This window comes from Eubalaena glacialis, chromosome 4 (genome assembly GCF_028564815.1).
Source record: "Eubalaena glacialis isolate mEubGla1 chromosome 4, mEubGla1.1.hap2.+ XY, whole genome shotgun sequence".
Classification (NCBI taxonomy): domain Eukaryota; kingdom Metazoa; phylum Chordata; class Mammalia; order Artiodactyla; family Balaenidae; genus Eubalaena; species Eubalaena glacialis.
Genome location: NC_083719.1, coordinates 175,001,998 through 175,019,767, shown reverse-complemented (window position 1 = coordinate 175,019,767; position 17,770 = coordinate 175,001,998). Strand labels below are relative to the sequence as shown.

General features: G+C 49.8%; 1 protein-coding gene across 1 annotated transcript in view; it reads right to left on the bottom strand.

Annotated features, from left to right (window-relative positions):
- The window catches only part of CPAMD8 (C3 and PZP like alpha-2-macroglobulin domain containing 8), a 98,313-nt gene extending 96,608 nt beyond the window's left edge, over positions 1-1,705 (bottom strand). Inside the window, exon 1 of the mRNA XM_061188683.1 lies at positions 1,599-1,705. Within this exon, the coding sequence (XP_061044666.1) occupies positions 1,599-1,690 (92 nt within the window). The 5' untranslated portion in view covers positions 1,691-1,705. The remainder of the gene's footprint in view (positions 1-1,598) is intronic.
- Positions 1,706-17,770: the final 16,065 nt, after the last annotated feature.

The window sequence follows — 17,770 nt, the reverse complement described above, 5'->3', positions numbered from 1 at the left end:
CCCTTATCCAGATCTGAGTTAGGGTCTTCACTCAAAGGCTCAGAGAACCTGATGGAACCAAATTAACTTTCCCTGCGACTCAGGAATTACAGCTGTTGGAGTGCTCGCCAGCCAATCACTGTCTACCTGATACACCCCTGCCATCTGGGCTGACACTGGCTTCCCATCCTTTGGTCTTGGAAGGTCCCATCCTGGGAAGGGTGGTATTTGGTAAAGTGTAGACAGTATGGGTCTCACAACAGTGTGCAAATCCATGGGGCTTTCTGGCATCAGGCATTCCTCACGCTACGATCAGATGGATCATAGAAGTGGGTATCCGGGGCTATTCCTAAAACGGGATCCTTCGGGCTGGTGAGCCATGGCTCTGGCTTAGAGGTCGGCTAATCTGGACCCCTGGGTTGGTCACTGTGTGTCTCCCGGCACAGGAGTTCCATTTGACTCAACAGTAGGTAAGATCCCAGGGCAACTTTAGTCAGAGGCAAATACTCCTGAGAACTGTTTAAAACTCTGCAACACAGGGACTCTGAACTTGGTCCTTATGAGGCGGGGTCTCTCATGGAGAGCAGGGTCATGCTTCGTGCTGGGGACTGTCCTGTGCATGGCAGGATGTGTAGCAGCATCCCTGGCTCCACCCAGTAGATTCCAGCCGCATGGCCTCCCCCTAGATGTGACAACCAAAAATGCCTCCGGACATTGCTGAATGACCCCAGGGAGACAAAAATCGCCCCTTGGCTGAAAACTGCTGTTCTGAGGGATGCCAGCTTTGAAAGCATCAGGTCAAAAGTTTGCTGGGTTCCAATTTCACAAGGCCCAGGGGAGGTAAATCCCATGGTTCCAATTGCAGTATGGTGTCTTACTTTTCAAATTGTGATCCAAAGGAGCAGCACGGGAGGTGCCTCCGCCCACCTAGTCTCACTGTTGACCTGTTTTCTGGGAACTCCTATACAAGGGCTGCTTGAACAAGGCTCAGAAAGGCCGGTCTGCACTAAATGGCTGAGCTTGAGCAGCTGCAGGCAGGCCCCCACCCAGCCCACAACCCCGCAGGGCTCACCCAAACTTGGCAGGTCTGCGAATAGTCCCTGTGAAGCCAACTCATGGGAAATTCTCCTTAGCAGCTAGTTAATTCACCTCCTCACTGTGTCAACTCACCAGAAGCTCTGTAAGCAAACTTCAAGAAAAATGTGGAAGCAAAATAAACACTTCCTCCCCACCCCACGCCCTCCCAAGGAAAACGGAACGGCAGGTCTCTCCTTCCATTTCTCAGCCAAGACACGCACCTCTTACCTTCAAGCCACGGACAACTGGAAATCGCCACCCAAGAAGACAGCCCTGGTCACACCAAGGGAGCGAGGTGGGATGGGGGGGGCCTCGCCGCCTTAGCTCTGAGGAGTCCCTGTACCTCCACGGGGCCACTTCTGAAGCCTCAGGCTGCCCTCTTCCCAGTCCGACTCTTGGGGGCTAGGGGGTCAAGATTCTAGGTCCCGCCCAGCCCGCAGGCTGTGTGGCCTTGGACAGGTCGCTGCGTCTCTCTGAACCAGACCCCGCGACCCCCACCCCGAGAAGGCGGCCAGCCTCCTCCGTCGCCCGGGGCTACTCACGGGGCCTGGGGCTGCGCAGCGCGCACGCCGTCCCGCGGCGACAGCAGCAGCACCAGGAGCCGGAGCAGCGGCCGGAGCAGGGCGACCCACATTTTCCGGCTCCGCGGGGCTGCCGCGCCCGGGCAGGGGGCCGGGCCGGGGTCAGGCCAGGTCCGGGGTCCGAGCGCGGCCGTCCCCGCTGCGCCGCCGGGGGCCCTTTGTTCGCAGCCCCCGCGCAGTGCGCCCGGCGCCATGCGCGCAACTCCGCGCCCGGCTAGGCTGGGGCAGCGGGGGACCAGCCCCCTCCCCGGACCCGCCTTGTCCCCGGACCCGCCCCGCTCACCCCCTCCCGGCCTCCCGCCCCGCCCCCTCTCCGGACCTCGTCCCGCCCCCTCCCCCCGCTCCCTTCCCGGGACTCATTCGACCCACCACACCCACTCTCCCCCAATCTCTCCTGGGACCCGCCCCGCCCCCTGCCCGGATGCACCCCCAGACCTGACCCATTCCCTGACCCTTCGTCGGACCCGACCCTTCCCACTCTTCGCGCCCCCCCCCCAACCCGGCCCCGCACCCTGGGACCCGCCCCCTCCCTGGACTGTCCCCTTCCGAGCTCCCTGCCTGGCCGCCTCCCCACCGCCCCCACCCCGCGGACCAGCCCGGCCCCGCCCCGCCCCACGCGGGGGCCGCTCGGTCTCCGCGCCGCCTTCACCCCGCACCTCGTCGGCACCCCCCACCTGCCCCAGCCTGGACCCGGCGAACTGTGCAGTGCACGCACAGGAGGAGCTGAGCCCTTTGGGGAAACGGAGGCTGGCCAAGGGATGAGACTTCCAGACCCGCAGCTTCCCCCAGGCACCTGACTGCCGCTCCTCACTTCTTCCCTCTCCCCACCTCCTCCATCCACAGATCCCCTAGGCCAGGGCCCTCCCTCTCTGGGCCTCACTTTCCCTTCTGGCAAACAGCAGGGGTGAGACGGCACCCCTCCCTCTCTGAAAGCAGGGTGCCCCCTCCTGCCCCTCCCAGTGTGCCCAACTCAGTGATGGCCTCACTGTTGTAGGTCCCTCTGGAAGGGGGCACCTCCTTTTTATGTCATGTCCAAGTCCTGTCCCTCCTCTAGTTACCCCCCAACTGTCCCAGGTGGTCCCTCTAGTGAGGACCCCTGCAGCGACGAGGGCCTTACTTCTAAAACTCTAGAGCTGACCACATGGCCCTCCTGCCCCAAATCCTCCCGGCTCTCTATTTATCCAGGCCAAGTCCAAACACCGGGCTGCCCTGAGGCTGCCCTGATGGCTCCCACCTCATCCTAGTTCCTAGGTGCCCTGTGTCACCCTGTGCCGATCCCCACTGCCAGCCTTTGCTCCAACCCTGCCCCTCTGCCCTCCTCCTTTGCCTGGCCAACTCCTGCTTCTTCCAGAAACCTCCCTTGCGCCCTCCCTGCCCTACGGGCATGGTGGGTCCTCCAGGCAGCCTCCCCCACCAGCCGTCTCCACGGGCTTTTGGCCAAGCCCTGGCCACCCAGTGAGCACCAAGCCCTGGGCAGGCAGTGGGGACTTCAGGACAGACAGGATCTACTGTCCTAGATGGTGGAGGGGGCTGCGCAGGGGCCGGAGTGGCCTGGGGAGCAGCCGCAGTGCCGAGAGACCAGGCAGAGTTGCCAGCCTCCAGTCCCAGCCACACTGGCACCGAGCACGGTGGTCTAGCGTAATCCCCATAATTCACGTCTGCCCAGCCCCTGCGCGCCTCCCCTTGCTCCTCCATAAACCAGGCTCCACTCTCCAGTCTCGCGAGGCCAGCCTCCTGCCCCTCTGTTTTCTCCCTCATCCGCTGAGCTCTGGCTGCACAGGCCTCCAGGGTTCCGTGGATGCCGACTCACTACCACCACCACCTCCTCCAGCCGAGGTGCCAGCTGGCCCCTCTGCCTGGGATGCTCTTCCTCCTGGCATCCCAAGGCTGGCCCCCCTCTACCTTCAGGACTAGCTCTACCGTCCCTCCTTGCCTGACTACCTGTAAGATAAAGCCTCAGATTTCAGGTCCCCAAAAGCCTGAGCTCCCTGCTCTTGCCAGGTCTGCCCCCACTCAGCAGGAGAGGCTGAACCCCACCTGGCTAGTTCCCCTGTCGGTCAAACCAGCTGTGCGTCACCCAGTCCTAAGCTAACAGATTTCACTTTCTTGGTTTTTTGTTTTTTGTTTTTTGTTTTTGGCCGAGCCCCACGGCTTGCAAGATCTCAGTTCCCCGACCAGTCCTAACCACTGGACCGCCAGGGAATTCCCTCACTTTCTTGTTATTCAAGTAAGCCCATCACGTCCTCCCGAGGGAAGCAGGGGCACCCCACCCGCTTGTTACTACAAAGCCTGCCTCCCACAGCCTCTGGCTGTCTACCCCGCTCCTAAATGCAACCCTCATGTGGTCCTGCATGGCCAGCTGTGTCTTCCCCCCACCCCGCCCGGGGTTGTGAATATATGTAACTAACAGACCACTCTCTACCTCACCTGTTCAGCGTTGGGTATTGTGTGTTTGGCTATCTTGTACTATTTAGCATGAGGGATCCTTCCTTCTCTAATGGGGTGAATAAGAGGCAAATAGAACACCACCGTGCTCTCAACACCCAATTTAACTCGCTCCATGGTGCCCAGTACGGAGGCCATGATCTTATTATCCCAGTGAGCCTTCTTCCTGTCTGTCTCCCCTGGGGCATGAGCGCCATTTGCTACTGGATGCCGGGGCCCTGCTTTGAAGTGGACATCAGTACATGTGACATCCTCCCTGGTCCCCTGAGCTGCAGTGGGGAACTGGGGAAGAGTCCCACATTTGATACATTTCCAGCACTTGTGTGAGTCCCTGGTTAACAGAGCCATTATTAGAAATTGTTACACCAACTTTCAATTTAGTATATGATATTAAAAATAAAAACAGTAAGTATGCAAAAGTTATCAGTTCCTCATTATTTCACTACATCATACTATTCTCTGTGCTCTTGAGAGTATCCCTGACCTTTGTATCTGATGGTGAAAAGACTCTGTAATGATACACATCTCTTCCCATGTAGTGACTTCCTGCTGGCAGCTTGAAACTGGCCATGGGGGGGAGTACAGTCAATTCTGCTCTAACACTAGTTTTGAAAACAAAAATTTGTTCCAACATGGTGGGTACATAAGGGAAGGATTTGAGCGTAATTTGATGGAATGTGGTATTGCTTATGCAGGATTTGGTCTGCAAGAAACACGGAGTGAATGCAGGAAACAGCACCCCACTGACCAGAGCCACATGGGAATATACAACCCCTGCCACACACACACCCACACACATCCACACACACACCCCCACACACCCACACACCCACACACCCCCACACCCACACACACACACACACCCCCACACACACACCCCCTCAACATCTACACTCTCTGAGCTGTTAGGAGCCACCCCGCCCTCCCCTGTCTGGGATGACAATGTCCCATCTCATTTCAGCAAACCTCCTCCTGGTACCTCTCAGAGACACGAAGGCTACAACCTTCCCACACCACATCCACACATGAACCTCAGGTCTTTTCCAAGGTCAAGTGCCACATGTGCTGTAGTATTCATGTCATTCTTAGGATTTAACGTGTGTATAATGGTCTATCAGTTTTTAGTAAATGCCTATCTTTTTAAAATGTGTTACTGACAGTTTTTTTTTTTTTAATTTTATTTATTTATTTTTGGCTGCATTGGGTCTTCGTTGCTGCGCGCGGGCTTTCTCTGGTTGTGGCAAGCGGGGGCTACTCTTCGTTGCGGTGCGCGGGCTTCTCATTGCAGTGGCTTCTCTTGTTGCAGAGCACGGGCTCTAGGTGCACAGGCTTCAGTAGTTGTGGCTCACGGGCTTAGCTGCTCCGTGGCATGTGGGATTTTCCCAGAACAGGGCTCGAACCCGTGTCCCCTGCACTGGCAGGCAGATTCTTAACCACTGCGCCACCAGGGAAGCCCTTGACACAGTTTTTGAGTGTGGTGTCCTGACTGCTTTTTTCCATGAGCCCTGTGGTTGGTGTGAAGAACATAGTCATTTTCAAGAGTATGTCAGGGAAGAACTGGCTGTTTTTACCCCCCCAGGAAGAGATTGCTAAATATCTCCTAGCTCACCAGTGATGAATGGCATAGCAGTCTGGGTCTGGGTGGGAGGATGAGGAAGACAGTCCAATTGTGAGAAGCATTTTGTTCTTCCAAGGAGCCAGCCTGGTCCTGGGCCCGCTGAGCACCCGGCAGTCAGGATGTGGCAGGGGATGACAGCCCCGCCGCCGGCAGGAGGTGGGAGCTGAGCACAGCATGGCCAGGACCCCAAAGCCAGAGGGGGAACAGGACATGCCATGTGCAGGAGTGGCTGTGGTGAGTGTTGTTTGCTGCTCAGGAGGACACAGCCAGTTCGTCACTTGGGGAGTGGCCAGTGATATTAATGAAACTGAAACTGCATGTGACCTCTGACCCTGCTGGAAGGACATGAATGCGTCCAAGGTGACCCAGCCAAGAGCTTTCACAGCTGCGTCATTCAAGGGTGGTGAATGGCCAGAAGCAGACTGTGTGTCCATCCATGGGACAAGGGACAAACAGATAAAGGAAGGATGTGCCATGTGTGATTGCCACAAATCAGGGAAGGTGGGGTATGGGGGTTGGGGGGAGAAGAGTAGCCAGAGAGAGGGATGCAGGAAGGCAATTTCAACAAGGCCCAAGCACTTTCACCTCCTGCTGCCTGGGGAGCAGGAACCTGGAGGGGAGGGAAGGATGACTGGGGGGATCTTCCTGCATTTGTGTGATCTCTTTCACCCTGTGTCCTTTATGCCCCCAGCATGTGAAGAGCAGAGGCTTTTCCACACAACCGGTGTGAGCCCCCTTCCCAGGGTGGACTTTGAGAAAGGCTCCTCCAAGGAAGATATACAAATGGCCCACAAGTATGTGAAAAGATGTTCAACATTACTAATCAGTAGGAAACTGTAAACCAAAACCACAATGAGCTCCTACTTCACACCTATTACAATGATAGTATTTTTTTAAAAAATAGACAATAACAAGTGTTGGTGAGGATGTGGAGAAATTGAAACCCTTGTGTATTTCTCACGGGAATGTAAAATGATGCGACCATGCGGGAAAAAATCTGGCAGTTCCTCAAAAAGTTAAACAGAATTACCATATACTCCACCAGTTTCCACTCTGGGATATATACCCAAAGACAGAGAGATTGTAAATAAGCAATGGGGCTAAATAGCAATGTTTTCACCCGAGATAAGGCATGAATTAGGTGTAGGTTTGCCAGAGTTAGCAAAGAAAAATACAATTAAATTTGACTCAGATAAACAACAACAACAAAAATTTTTAGCATAAGCGTAGCCCATGCAATATTTGGGACATGCTTACACTAATAAATTTTATTTATTCCTTATGTGGGATTCACATTTGACAGGGTGTCTTATGCTCTATGTGACATTTCTAACTGGGTGAGGACAGAGAGATCATCTTCATTATTATCTTTAAAATAATCTCAAAAAAGAAGGGAATGATTCCTCCAAAAGTTAAACATAGAGTTTGCATATGACCCAGCAATTCCACCCCTAGGTGTAGACCTGAAGACTTGCAAGTAGATGTTCAAACAAATTGTACACACACGTCATAGCAGCACTCTTCACAGTAGCCAAAAGGTGGAAATGACCCAAATGCCCATCAATAGATGAATGGATAAACAAAATGTGGTTCATCCATACAATGGAATATCATTTAGCCATAGAAAGGAATGAAGCACTGACATGGCTACAACGTGACGAACCTTGAAACCATTATCCATTATGCTCAGTGAAAGAAGCCAGACCCAAAAGACCACATAGTGCATGATTCAGTTTGTATGAAATGTGCAAAACAGACAGCAGATTGGTGGTTGCCAGGAACAGATTGAGGTGGATGAAGAGTGGAGAGTGACTGCTAATGGGTATGAGGTTTCTTTATGGGGTGATGAAAATATTCTGGAACTAGATAGAGGTGATGGTAGACTGTGAGCAAAGATTAATGGTAAAACGACACAAGGGATGTTTTGGGGGTGATGGAAATATTCTAAAACTAGATTGTCATGATGTTGTAAAATCTTGTAAATTTATGAGGAATCATTGATTTGTATACTGAAAACAGGTAAATTTGATGGCATGTCAATGATATCTCAATAGAGCAAAAAATGGCATATGGAAATACATGCAAATATAGTTGTTTGCATATATATTTCTGAACAAGCAAACAATGTGCTTTGGGAATGCCCACACTGACAGGTCTTTGCTTCCTTTTGCTCCCTCCCTCTCTGGCTCTATATTTCCAGCATCTCACGGAAGCCCCAAACAGCTCAATTCCACTTGCGGTTGAATTAATAAAGATCAGTAATGAGAAGGTGGATTTCACGCACCTCACCTGGAGGTGCCCAGCCCAGGGCTCAGCAGAGGTCAAGGAAAAAGCTAATGACGTGAGCTCTGCCACGCAGATTCCCTAAAGCCAGCTGCATCTGATGCTGCTTCTGTGCATGGTGTGTCCTGCTCTTTTGCATCATGAAAATGTCCAAGGAATTTCGCAGCAGTGTAGAGGGCAGACGCACTTGGACAGAGGGCTTTCCAGTTGTTATTTGCGGTTACATTCCACGGCAGAGTGAATGCTGTTTGCAGATGCAACAACCGTTTCTGGGGTCTGTTAGTGTCCTGTAGCTGCTATAATGTAGGACCACAGACTGAGTGACTTAAAACAACAGGATTTCTTCCCTCATGGTTCTGGGAGCCTGAAATCCAAAATCAAGGTTTGGCAGGGTTGGTTCCTTCCGAAGACTGTGAGGGCGAAGCTATTCCATGCCTCTCTCCCAGCTTTCGGTGGCCTCTGGAAGTCTTCGGCTTACCTTGGCTAATTGATACATTGCTCCCATTGTTACTGACTAGGGTCCTTGGACTCTTTAATCAATAGAAATTGATAAGAGGCCGGATGAGAAATTCAGGCAAGGCTTTAGAGGGAGCGAGAACAAGAAACAGGTGCCTTTGCTCACTCCCTGAGCTGGGGGTTAAGGGGCTTCCTTACATGGGGTGAGGGGGCGGGCAGATCAGTGGGTTGGGCAGGAGGCGTAGTTTAGGTAGTCTGCCCACTCCCTTGGTGGTACTCTGTGCAGGGATCACGGGCAGTACCCTGCTTTTGTTCCTGGCACATCAGAAGTGGCAGTTGGTCTGTGGCCTTTTGGTATCTTATTGTTTATAATTGCCTTTACTGCACATGCGTGCAGTTATTTTTAGTCCCTTATAGTTTCTTTGTATTCTTTTGCTCCAGGAGAACTTTGTCCAGGTGCAAGCACTGCAGTAAAGGGTCCCAGGTCCCAGTTCATCTCACAATCTCTCCCTCCATCATCACATGGCTTTCTCTCCTCGTGTGTGCGTCTGTGTGTGTGTGTGTGTCCAAATTTCCCTCTTCTTATAAGGATACCAGTCCTATTGGATTGAGGGCCTGCCCTAATCCAATATGACCTCCTTTTATTTTTAAAAAAAATTTTTTAATGGTACTATTGTTTTTTTAATTAAATTTATTTATTTTTAGCTGTGTTGGGTCTTTGTTGCTGCGCCCGGGCTTTCTCTAGTTGTGGCGAGCAGGGGCCACTCTTCGATGCGGTGCACGGGCTTCTCATTGCGGTGGCTTCTCTTGTTGTGGAGCATAGGCTCCAGGCGCATGGGCTTCAGTAGTTGTGGCGTGCAGGCTCAGCAGTTGTGGCTCATGGGCTCTAGAGCGCAGGCTCAGGAGTTGTGGCGCACGGGCTTGGTTGCTCTGCAGCATGTGAGATCTTCCCAGACCAGGCCTTGAACCCGTGTCCCCTGCATTGGCAGGCGGATTCTTAACCACTGCGCCACCAGGGAAGTTCCTGATCTCATTGTAGTAACTGATTACATTTGCAACGACCCAAACCCATTTGGACTTGTGATGCAGATAGGATCACATTCTGAGATTCTGGGTGGACATGAATTTTAGGGGGATCCTATTCATGCTAGCACAGGGACCTTTCAGCAAATAATCTTAAGTGATTTCTTAGGCCCTTCCCAGGAAGGGAGTAATATCTATATAAATTGAAGTCTGTGCATAAGTCCAATTTGTCAGTTCCTTGGCCTGAGTTAGGTTTGCCCCACTGTGTCATTCTATTAGCCTCAGAGTACAGACCACAGCAACTGAAGGGCTAGGTGTGGGTGGGGGCTTGCAACCAGGCCTAGGGGTCCCAACCCAGCTTCACATCTGGGGCAGTGCCAAGCAATCTGGACTTCGTTTTCCTTGTCCATCACATAGGGATAGTCACAACCCCGCCCTCCTACATGCTGCTAGGACTAAACAAGGCGACGGGTGTGTGCAGAGAGTTTGACTCTGGGCCTGGCCCAGGAGCGGCACCCAGGAAACCAGAGCCGGTTCTGGGCTCCTTTCCCATGCCTCCACTTCCTGGGTCTCCTTCCAAAATCCGGAATCTGGAGAATGTGGGCCTCTTGTGCCGGCAACAGCATCTCATCCTGGGCTCCCACAACTGATGGCTAATATTGTGGGTCAGTCATGAGCTGCAACCCAAGAGGGCGCCGGGATTCAATGAGGATTCCTGCAGAGAACGGGGTCCCGCTGAACCTTGTGGCCTGAGAAGGCTTCCCCCTCTCCCCATCTCGGTTCCCTGGGCCGCCCTGTGCTCCCCTGGAAGGTTCTAGAGTCCATCCGAACTGGGGATGGATTTTGTCTGTTCTGTATATGCCCGTGGCACCCTGGCAAGTGTATCTAGGACCATTTCTCTGTCCTCTCACTGCCTGCTTCCAAAGGTCCCAAGGTCCTCACCTTATCGCATTATGTATCTTAAGCATTTTAACCCCCTTGACCCAGTGTGCCCTATAAGTTCCCCCATTTCACAAACGAACAGCCTGGGGCTCAGTGAGGGGAAGCACAGAGGAGCAAGATGGCAAAAACAGAGCAGGACAGAGGCTCAGGTGGGCCTTGCCTTAACAAGGATGTGATGAAGCACCCCCCACCAGGACCAAGGCCAAGATCAAGATCAGCTCCTGCCCCTCCAACCTCCCTCCCACACACCAGACCTGGTCCCACCTCCTGGCCTTTGCCCAGGCTGTGTCCACTGCCTGACGGGCCCTTCCCCCAGCGTTATTCCAGGGTTTCTCTGCCCTGGCACTGCTGACATTTGGGGCCAGATCATTCTTTGCCATGGGGGGCTGTCTGTGCTTTATGAGATGCTGAGCAGACCCAGTAGATGCCAGTAAAACCACCCCCAGTTGAGAACCACTGGTTTAGAGTATCCCAAGCTTTTCACTTTGCAAACCAAATCCTTGGTTTTTGCACATAATACCCACCCCCTAAGAAAGCCATGTTTGGAAAGATGCCATCACACTATGGGTTCTTTCAAGTAATGATTCACAGCCCATTTTTATCAGCTGTCAGCCACCAGGAGAGTCAACAGGATAGACTATCAACTAATAAACGGAGACAAGTGATGGGAATATAGAAATGCCCTTTGTCAACCACCAAGAAGGTAGCTGGTTCAGGCAGGATCATAATAGACACTAAGGCTGATGATAGGAGGGGTGGAAAGAACAGGTGATTGGTGTAGACACAAAGGATCTGCTCGCAAAATACCTACCAATGACAAAAGGAAAAACAGAGCCTCATGGTGGAGACCCTTGTTGTCAAGGCGTGAAATTAGAGGACACAAGACCACCCTCACTTCTTTTTTTTTTATATTTATTTATTTATTTATTTGGTTGTGTCCAGTCTTAGTTGCAGCACGTGGGCTCTTTAGTTGCAGCAGGTGAGCTCCTTAGTTGCATCTTGCCAGCTCCTTAGCTGTGGCATGCGAACTCTTAGTTGCAGCATGCATGTGGGATGTAGTTCCTGGACCAGGAATCAAACCCAGGCCCCCTGCATTGGGAGCGTGGAGTCTTAAGCACTGTGCCACCAGGGAAGTCCCAAGACCACCCTCACTTCTGACACCAACTGCAAGTTTAGGAGTCCTAAGACCACCCTCAGGTTCAATAATTTTCTAGAAGGATTCACAGAACTCACTGAAAATTGTTATACTCACAGTTACAGTTTATGACAGTGAAAGGATATAAGTTAAAAACAGCCAAGAGAAAAGTCTAGGAGAAATCTAGGCATGGGTTTCCAGAAGTGCCCCCCTCCCCCCACAGTGCAGTCAGGAAAGAGTTATTTTCCTGGTAATGATGTGTGACAACCCACATGGTGTACTGCCAACCAAGGAGGCTCATCCAAGACTCAGTGTCCAGAGTTTTTATTGAGGGGTCCAAGGTCAACTGTCCATGTGGCTGACCTTTAGTCTCCAGATCACCTGGAGGTCAAGCTGAGACCATATGGCCTGAGGCCCCCATCATAAATTAGACTATTTGGTGTGGCCCAAGGTTCCAGGTAAACAAAGACACTCTTCTTAGGCAGGACATCCCAGAAGTTTAGAAGACACCTCCAAAGAGTCAATGGCAAAGGCCAGACTCTCTTTGAATCAGGTTCAATTCTTTACTACACACAAGATAACACCCAGTGGAGGACCAGATGGCAGGGGGGCCTCCTGATGTGGTGTCCTGAGAAGAGTACATCATTGATTCTGTGGTTCTGCCAAGAATGTAGGGCCTGACCCTGGACATAAGGATATACTGATAGCTCCAGATTGAGGGTCATCTACAGAATGAAAAGTCTGTATTCTTTTTTCCCAACAGTTTTATTGAGATATAATTCACACACCATACGATTTGACCATTTAAAGGGTCCAATTCAAGGGTGTTTTTAGTATATACACATGTATGTGCGACCATCATCACAATCAATTACAGAACATTTTCAATTGGCTCAACACTGTAAATCAACTGTACTTCAATTAAGAAAATAAAATTTTTGGGCTTCCCCGGTGGCGCAGTGGTTGGGAGTCTGCCTGCCAATGCAGGGGACACGGGTTCGAGCCCTGGTCTGGGAAGATCCCACATGCCGCGGAGCGACTAAGCCCGTGAGCCACAACTACTGAGCCTGCGCATCTGGAGCCTGTGCTCCGCAACGGGAGAGGCCGCGACAGTGAGAGGCCCGCGCACCGCGATGTGGAGTGGCCCCCGCTCGCCACAGCTGGAGAAAGCCCTCGCACAGAAACGAAGACCCAACACAGCCAAAAATAAATAAATAAATTTATTAAAAAAAAAAAAAAAAAAAAAAGAAAATAAAATTTTTTAAAAGTATTGTAAAAACAAATGATTGGCACAGCAATGTAAATCAACTATATTTCAATTAAAAATAAAGAAAAGTAGGGGGCTTCCCTGGTGGTCCTGTGGTTAAGAATCCACCTTCCAATGCAGGAGACACGGGTTCGATCCCTGGTCAGGGAACTAAGATCCCACGTGCTGCAGGGCAACAAAGCTGGCGTGCTCTAGAGCCCATGCATCACAACTAGAGAGAAGCCCACGTGCCACGACAAAGATCCCACCTGCCACAACTAAGACCCAACACAGCCAAATAAAAAATTAAATAATTTTTTAAAAAAAAGTATTGTAGAACATTTTCATCACTTCAAAAAGCAACCTCATACTCTTTAGCTATCATAACAGCTCTCCATCCTCCCACCAGCCCTAAGCAACCACTCATCTGTCTTCCGTCTCTATTAAATCTCTCTTTAAAACTATCAGAGCCATGAAGGCCAGGGAAAGATTGAGAAATGTTCTAGGCTAAAGGGGCAGTTGGAGTCCAAATGGAGTCTGGAGACTGCCCGGTGGTGCCGCCCTAGTGGTGGTGTTGGATTCATGCAGTGGCAAGCAGGTTTTGTAGGAGAGTGTCCTTGTTTGGGGGATAGCGTCAGGGTGATAGGGCAGCATGTCTGCCAATTGTTCTGGGATGATTCAGAAAGAAAAATCGCTACGATGAGTGGAGATGTAGAGAACAAGGAGCAGGGGGCAAACATGATAAAATTCCACCTTCGGGGAATCCAAGTGAAAGGGGGTTCTTTGGATGGTTCTTGCCATGTTTCTGCAAGTCTGAAATTATTTCGGAAGAAATTATGAAAATGATTTAAATTTTTATTTAATTATTTTAAGTTATTGAAATTTTTAAAAATCATTTAAATTTTTATTTTTCTTTATTAAAAAGTATTTTTTAATTTAATAACATTTATCAGATATATTCATATTACTTTTTCTCTCTAATTTTTCACATATATTTGCAATCATTGCAATGTAATCACTACTGTATTGCATTTTTTTTTTAATTAATAGATTTTTTTTTTGAGCAGCTTTGAGTTTACAGAAAAGTAAACTGTAAAGTATAGAGTTCCCCTTGCAACAGTTTCCCCTATTATTAACATTTTGCACTGGGATGGTGTATTTGTTACAATCGATGAATGAATATTGATACATTACAACTAACTTAAGGCCACAGTTTACATTAGGGTGTTGTACATTCCATGGGTTTTCACAAATGCAAGACGTCATATAGCCACAATTACATGATCCTACAGAATAGCATATTCTTTTAAAATTATTCTAAAAGAGAGAGAGGGGGAGAGAGGGAAGAAGAAAAGGAAGAAAAAAAGTCAAAGTCACTCTCCTGGTCTTTCTCCCTCTCGCCTGTGCTGGAGCCATCACCCTCTCCTGCCCACGGTCAAAGATCAGCTCGACAGCAATGGAGTGGGGAAAGAGGTGGTCAGATCTGGTCCACTGCCCTTCAGTCGTGTTACATTCCAGAATCCAACCTGAGCCAGGAGGCCCTGCCCCGCCCCCCTCCTGAGCCATCAGTCCCCAGAGACCCCTCAGCCCCAGGACCCCACTTGGCAGATTCACTGTCCTTCTGTTTTATTTTACATAGGACACTAAAAGCACACGCAACAAAGGAAAAATAGATTAATTGGACTCTATCGAAATGTAAAACGTTTGTGCATCAAAAGACTATCAAGAAAGTGAAAAGACAATGCACAAAATGGGACAAAATATTTGCAGACCATATAGCCGATAAGGGATTAATATCCAGAATATATGAAGAGCTCTTATAACTCAACAACAACAACAAAAAAGGACAAACAACCTAATTTAAAAATGAGCAAAGGACTTGAATAGACATTTCGCCAAAGATGATACACAAATGGCCAGTAAGCACGTGAGAAGTTGCTCAAAATCCCTAGTCATCAGGGAAATGAAAAGCAGAATCACAAGGAGATACCACCTCCCACCCATCAGGATGGCTACTATCAAAACAACAGAAACTAACAAGTGTCCATGAGGATGTGGGGAAATTGGAACCCTCGTGCACTGCTGGTAGGAATTTAAAATCGTGTGGTAGCTATGGAAAACAGTCTGGCAATTCCTCAATAAGATAAATATGGAATTAGCATATGATCCAGCAATTCTACTCGTAGGTATATACCTGAGAGATTTGAAAACAGGGACTCAAACAGGTACTTGTACACGCACATCCACAGCACTAGTCACAACTGCCAAAAGGTGGAAACAGCCCAAATGTCCATCAGTGGATGAAAGGGTAAACAAAATGTGGTCCATTCATACAATGGAGTATTACTCAGCCATAAAAAGGAATGAAGCACTGACACAGGCTACTATATGGATGAAATCTAAAAACATCATGCTGAAATAAAGAAGCCAGACACAAATGGACAGATAGTGTATGACTCCATTTATGTGAAATATCCAGAACAGACAAATCCGCAGAGACAGAAAGCAGATTAGTGGTTGGGGGTGGGGGGACAGGGGGCGTGCTTCAGCAGGGGATGGGGAGTGACTACTCATGGGGATGGGGTCTCTTTTTGGGGTGATGGAAATGTTCTAAAATGGACTATGGTGGTAGTTGCCCAGCTCTGGGGATATACTAAAAACCATTAAGCTGGACCCTTTAAAATGGGTGAATTGTATGGGATGTGAATTGTATCTCACTAAAGCTGTGATTCAAGAGAAAGAAGCCCCACGCACGGCTCTTTGGCGGGAGCACGGCTGGCAGGGAGGGTCTGGCACTGCTGGCCACAGCCAGGCCCTACGTGCCTCTTGGGCAGCAACCTGAAGCCCAAGAGGGAGCTGGTTAATTTGCTTTGAATTTGGATCTAGAAGTCCATCCTGGCTCCGGGTCCCTGTGCTGAGAACGGCTTCCCTGCCTCGGGCCTCCGCCCCTGCCCCTGGGATGCCAAGGTTTTTCTCTGTGGTGCTGTTGCAGGAGTGACAGCTTCTCCTTGGCTCAGGGGGAAAATATGCTGAGATTCAGCATCATATGAACCTGGACAGGCCACAGGGGACGGTTCTGGTCTGTGCCGAGCAGGAGAGCTGGGTCCAGGCCAGCATGGCTCCGCAGACACAGGGGACCACTCAGAAGTGGAAACCCCAGGGCAGGAGCTGGGATTTCCTCTCTACCTCTGGTCATGCATGGGGCAGGGGCTGTGGGACCTTCACTCACAGAGCCTGTTCACCTTTTCCTACCTGCACTGCAGGGCAGCCGGGGGGGTGAGGGGAGGGGGGCAGGTGGGCGCACATTGACCTCTGCAACACGGACAGATGTGGGGAGGTCATATTGGAAATTTGACTACTGGCTGCTTTCAGGATTCAAAGGAAGTAACTGCTAATGGGGATGGGGTTTCTTTGGGGGGTGAAAAAATGTTCTAGAACTAGACAGAGGTGAGAGTTGCACAACATCTTGAATATACTAAATGCCACTGAGTTGTTCCCTTTAAAATGGTTACTCTTCTGGTATGTGAATCTCACCTCCATAAAAGAAAAAGAAAAGAGAAGAAAAGTAAAGGAAAAAATCCATCTTGCTGCTGAGGAACCCAGGGTGGCCAGGGTTTCAGAGGGACCTGATAAAAGAAATTTTCACCTATTGAAATATAGGGAAGTCATTCTGGCTTATACAAGAGTTAACTTGAATTTTATGCTAACTAAAATAGCCTGTTTGTGGCCTATCATACATATGTTGTACATCTGCTTTAATTATTTAAGAAAAGGGGATGTTGACCAGAAGTAAAGAGTGTCCACGTTAAAAATAAAGATTAAATGCCCCTCTTCCTGGGATGCCAATGCTGGTCTTCCTTTGATGATGAGTCCCTTCCCAGGTGCAAGGCCATGCTAACTCGCTGGGTACGTGCTGGTCTGTTTTTTTTTTTGAACCACTGAAGAAATGTAACCCTGACTTGTTAAATGTTCTTTGTTCTGACCAGATAGAAAACTGTGCTGAAAACGCTGCTGCTCCGGAGCAGCTTCTCAGAGTAAGCTGGGAAGATGGCTTCCGGGCTAGTCCTTAGTTTGGCTCAAATAAAACTCTTTTCTATTCTTATTATAGATTGTTTATTGATAACAGACCCCTGTATAGGGCAGCCATTCAGTGGAGCAAGTGAATTTTGGAGCCAGATGTAAGTTCAAATTCTGACTCTTGCATTTACCAGCTGTGTGACGTGTAAGAAGTCAAGCCTTCTAATTGCCTCGGCTGTCAAGGGGAGATCACAACACTTCCTTGCAGACCAGTTTGGGGATTAAAACTCAATTTGGAGGGACTTCCCCGGTGGCACAGTGGTTAAGAATCCGCCTGCCAATGCAGGAGACACAGGTTCGATCCCTGGTCCGGGAGGATCCCACATGCCGCGGAGCAACTAAGCCTGTGCGCCACAACTACTGAGCCCGCATGCCACAGCTACTGAAGCCCACGCGCCTAGAGCCCATGCTCCGCAACAAGAGAAGCCACCACAATGAGAAGCCCGCGTACCACAATGAAGAGTAGCTCCCGCTCGCCACAACTAGAGAAAGCCCACGTGCAGCAACGAAGACCCAACGCAGCCAAAAATTAATTAATTAATTAATTTAAAAAATTTTTTTAAAAACTCAATTTGGAGATTCAACTCACTGGGACAGTGCCTGGCATATAAAAAGCACTTGATAGAAAGGAATCATGTCCATCCAATGGAACACAATCCATGAAGCAATGAAAAGGAAAGAAATACTGACACGTGCAACGATATGGACAGATCTCAGAACAATGATGCTAATTGAAAGAAGACAAAGAGTACTTACTGTACAGTTCCACTTATAGAAAATTCTAGAAAGTGCATACTAATCTAGAGTGACCCAAAGTGGATGCTTGAGAAAGAAGGGGAGGGGCAGGTGGGAGGGATTAGGAAGTGTCCTGTTATTGTCTTGTTATTGTGATGTAACAAGAAATCTAT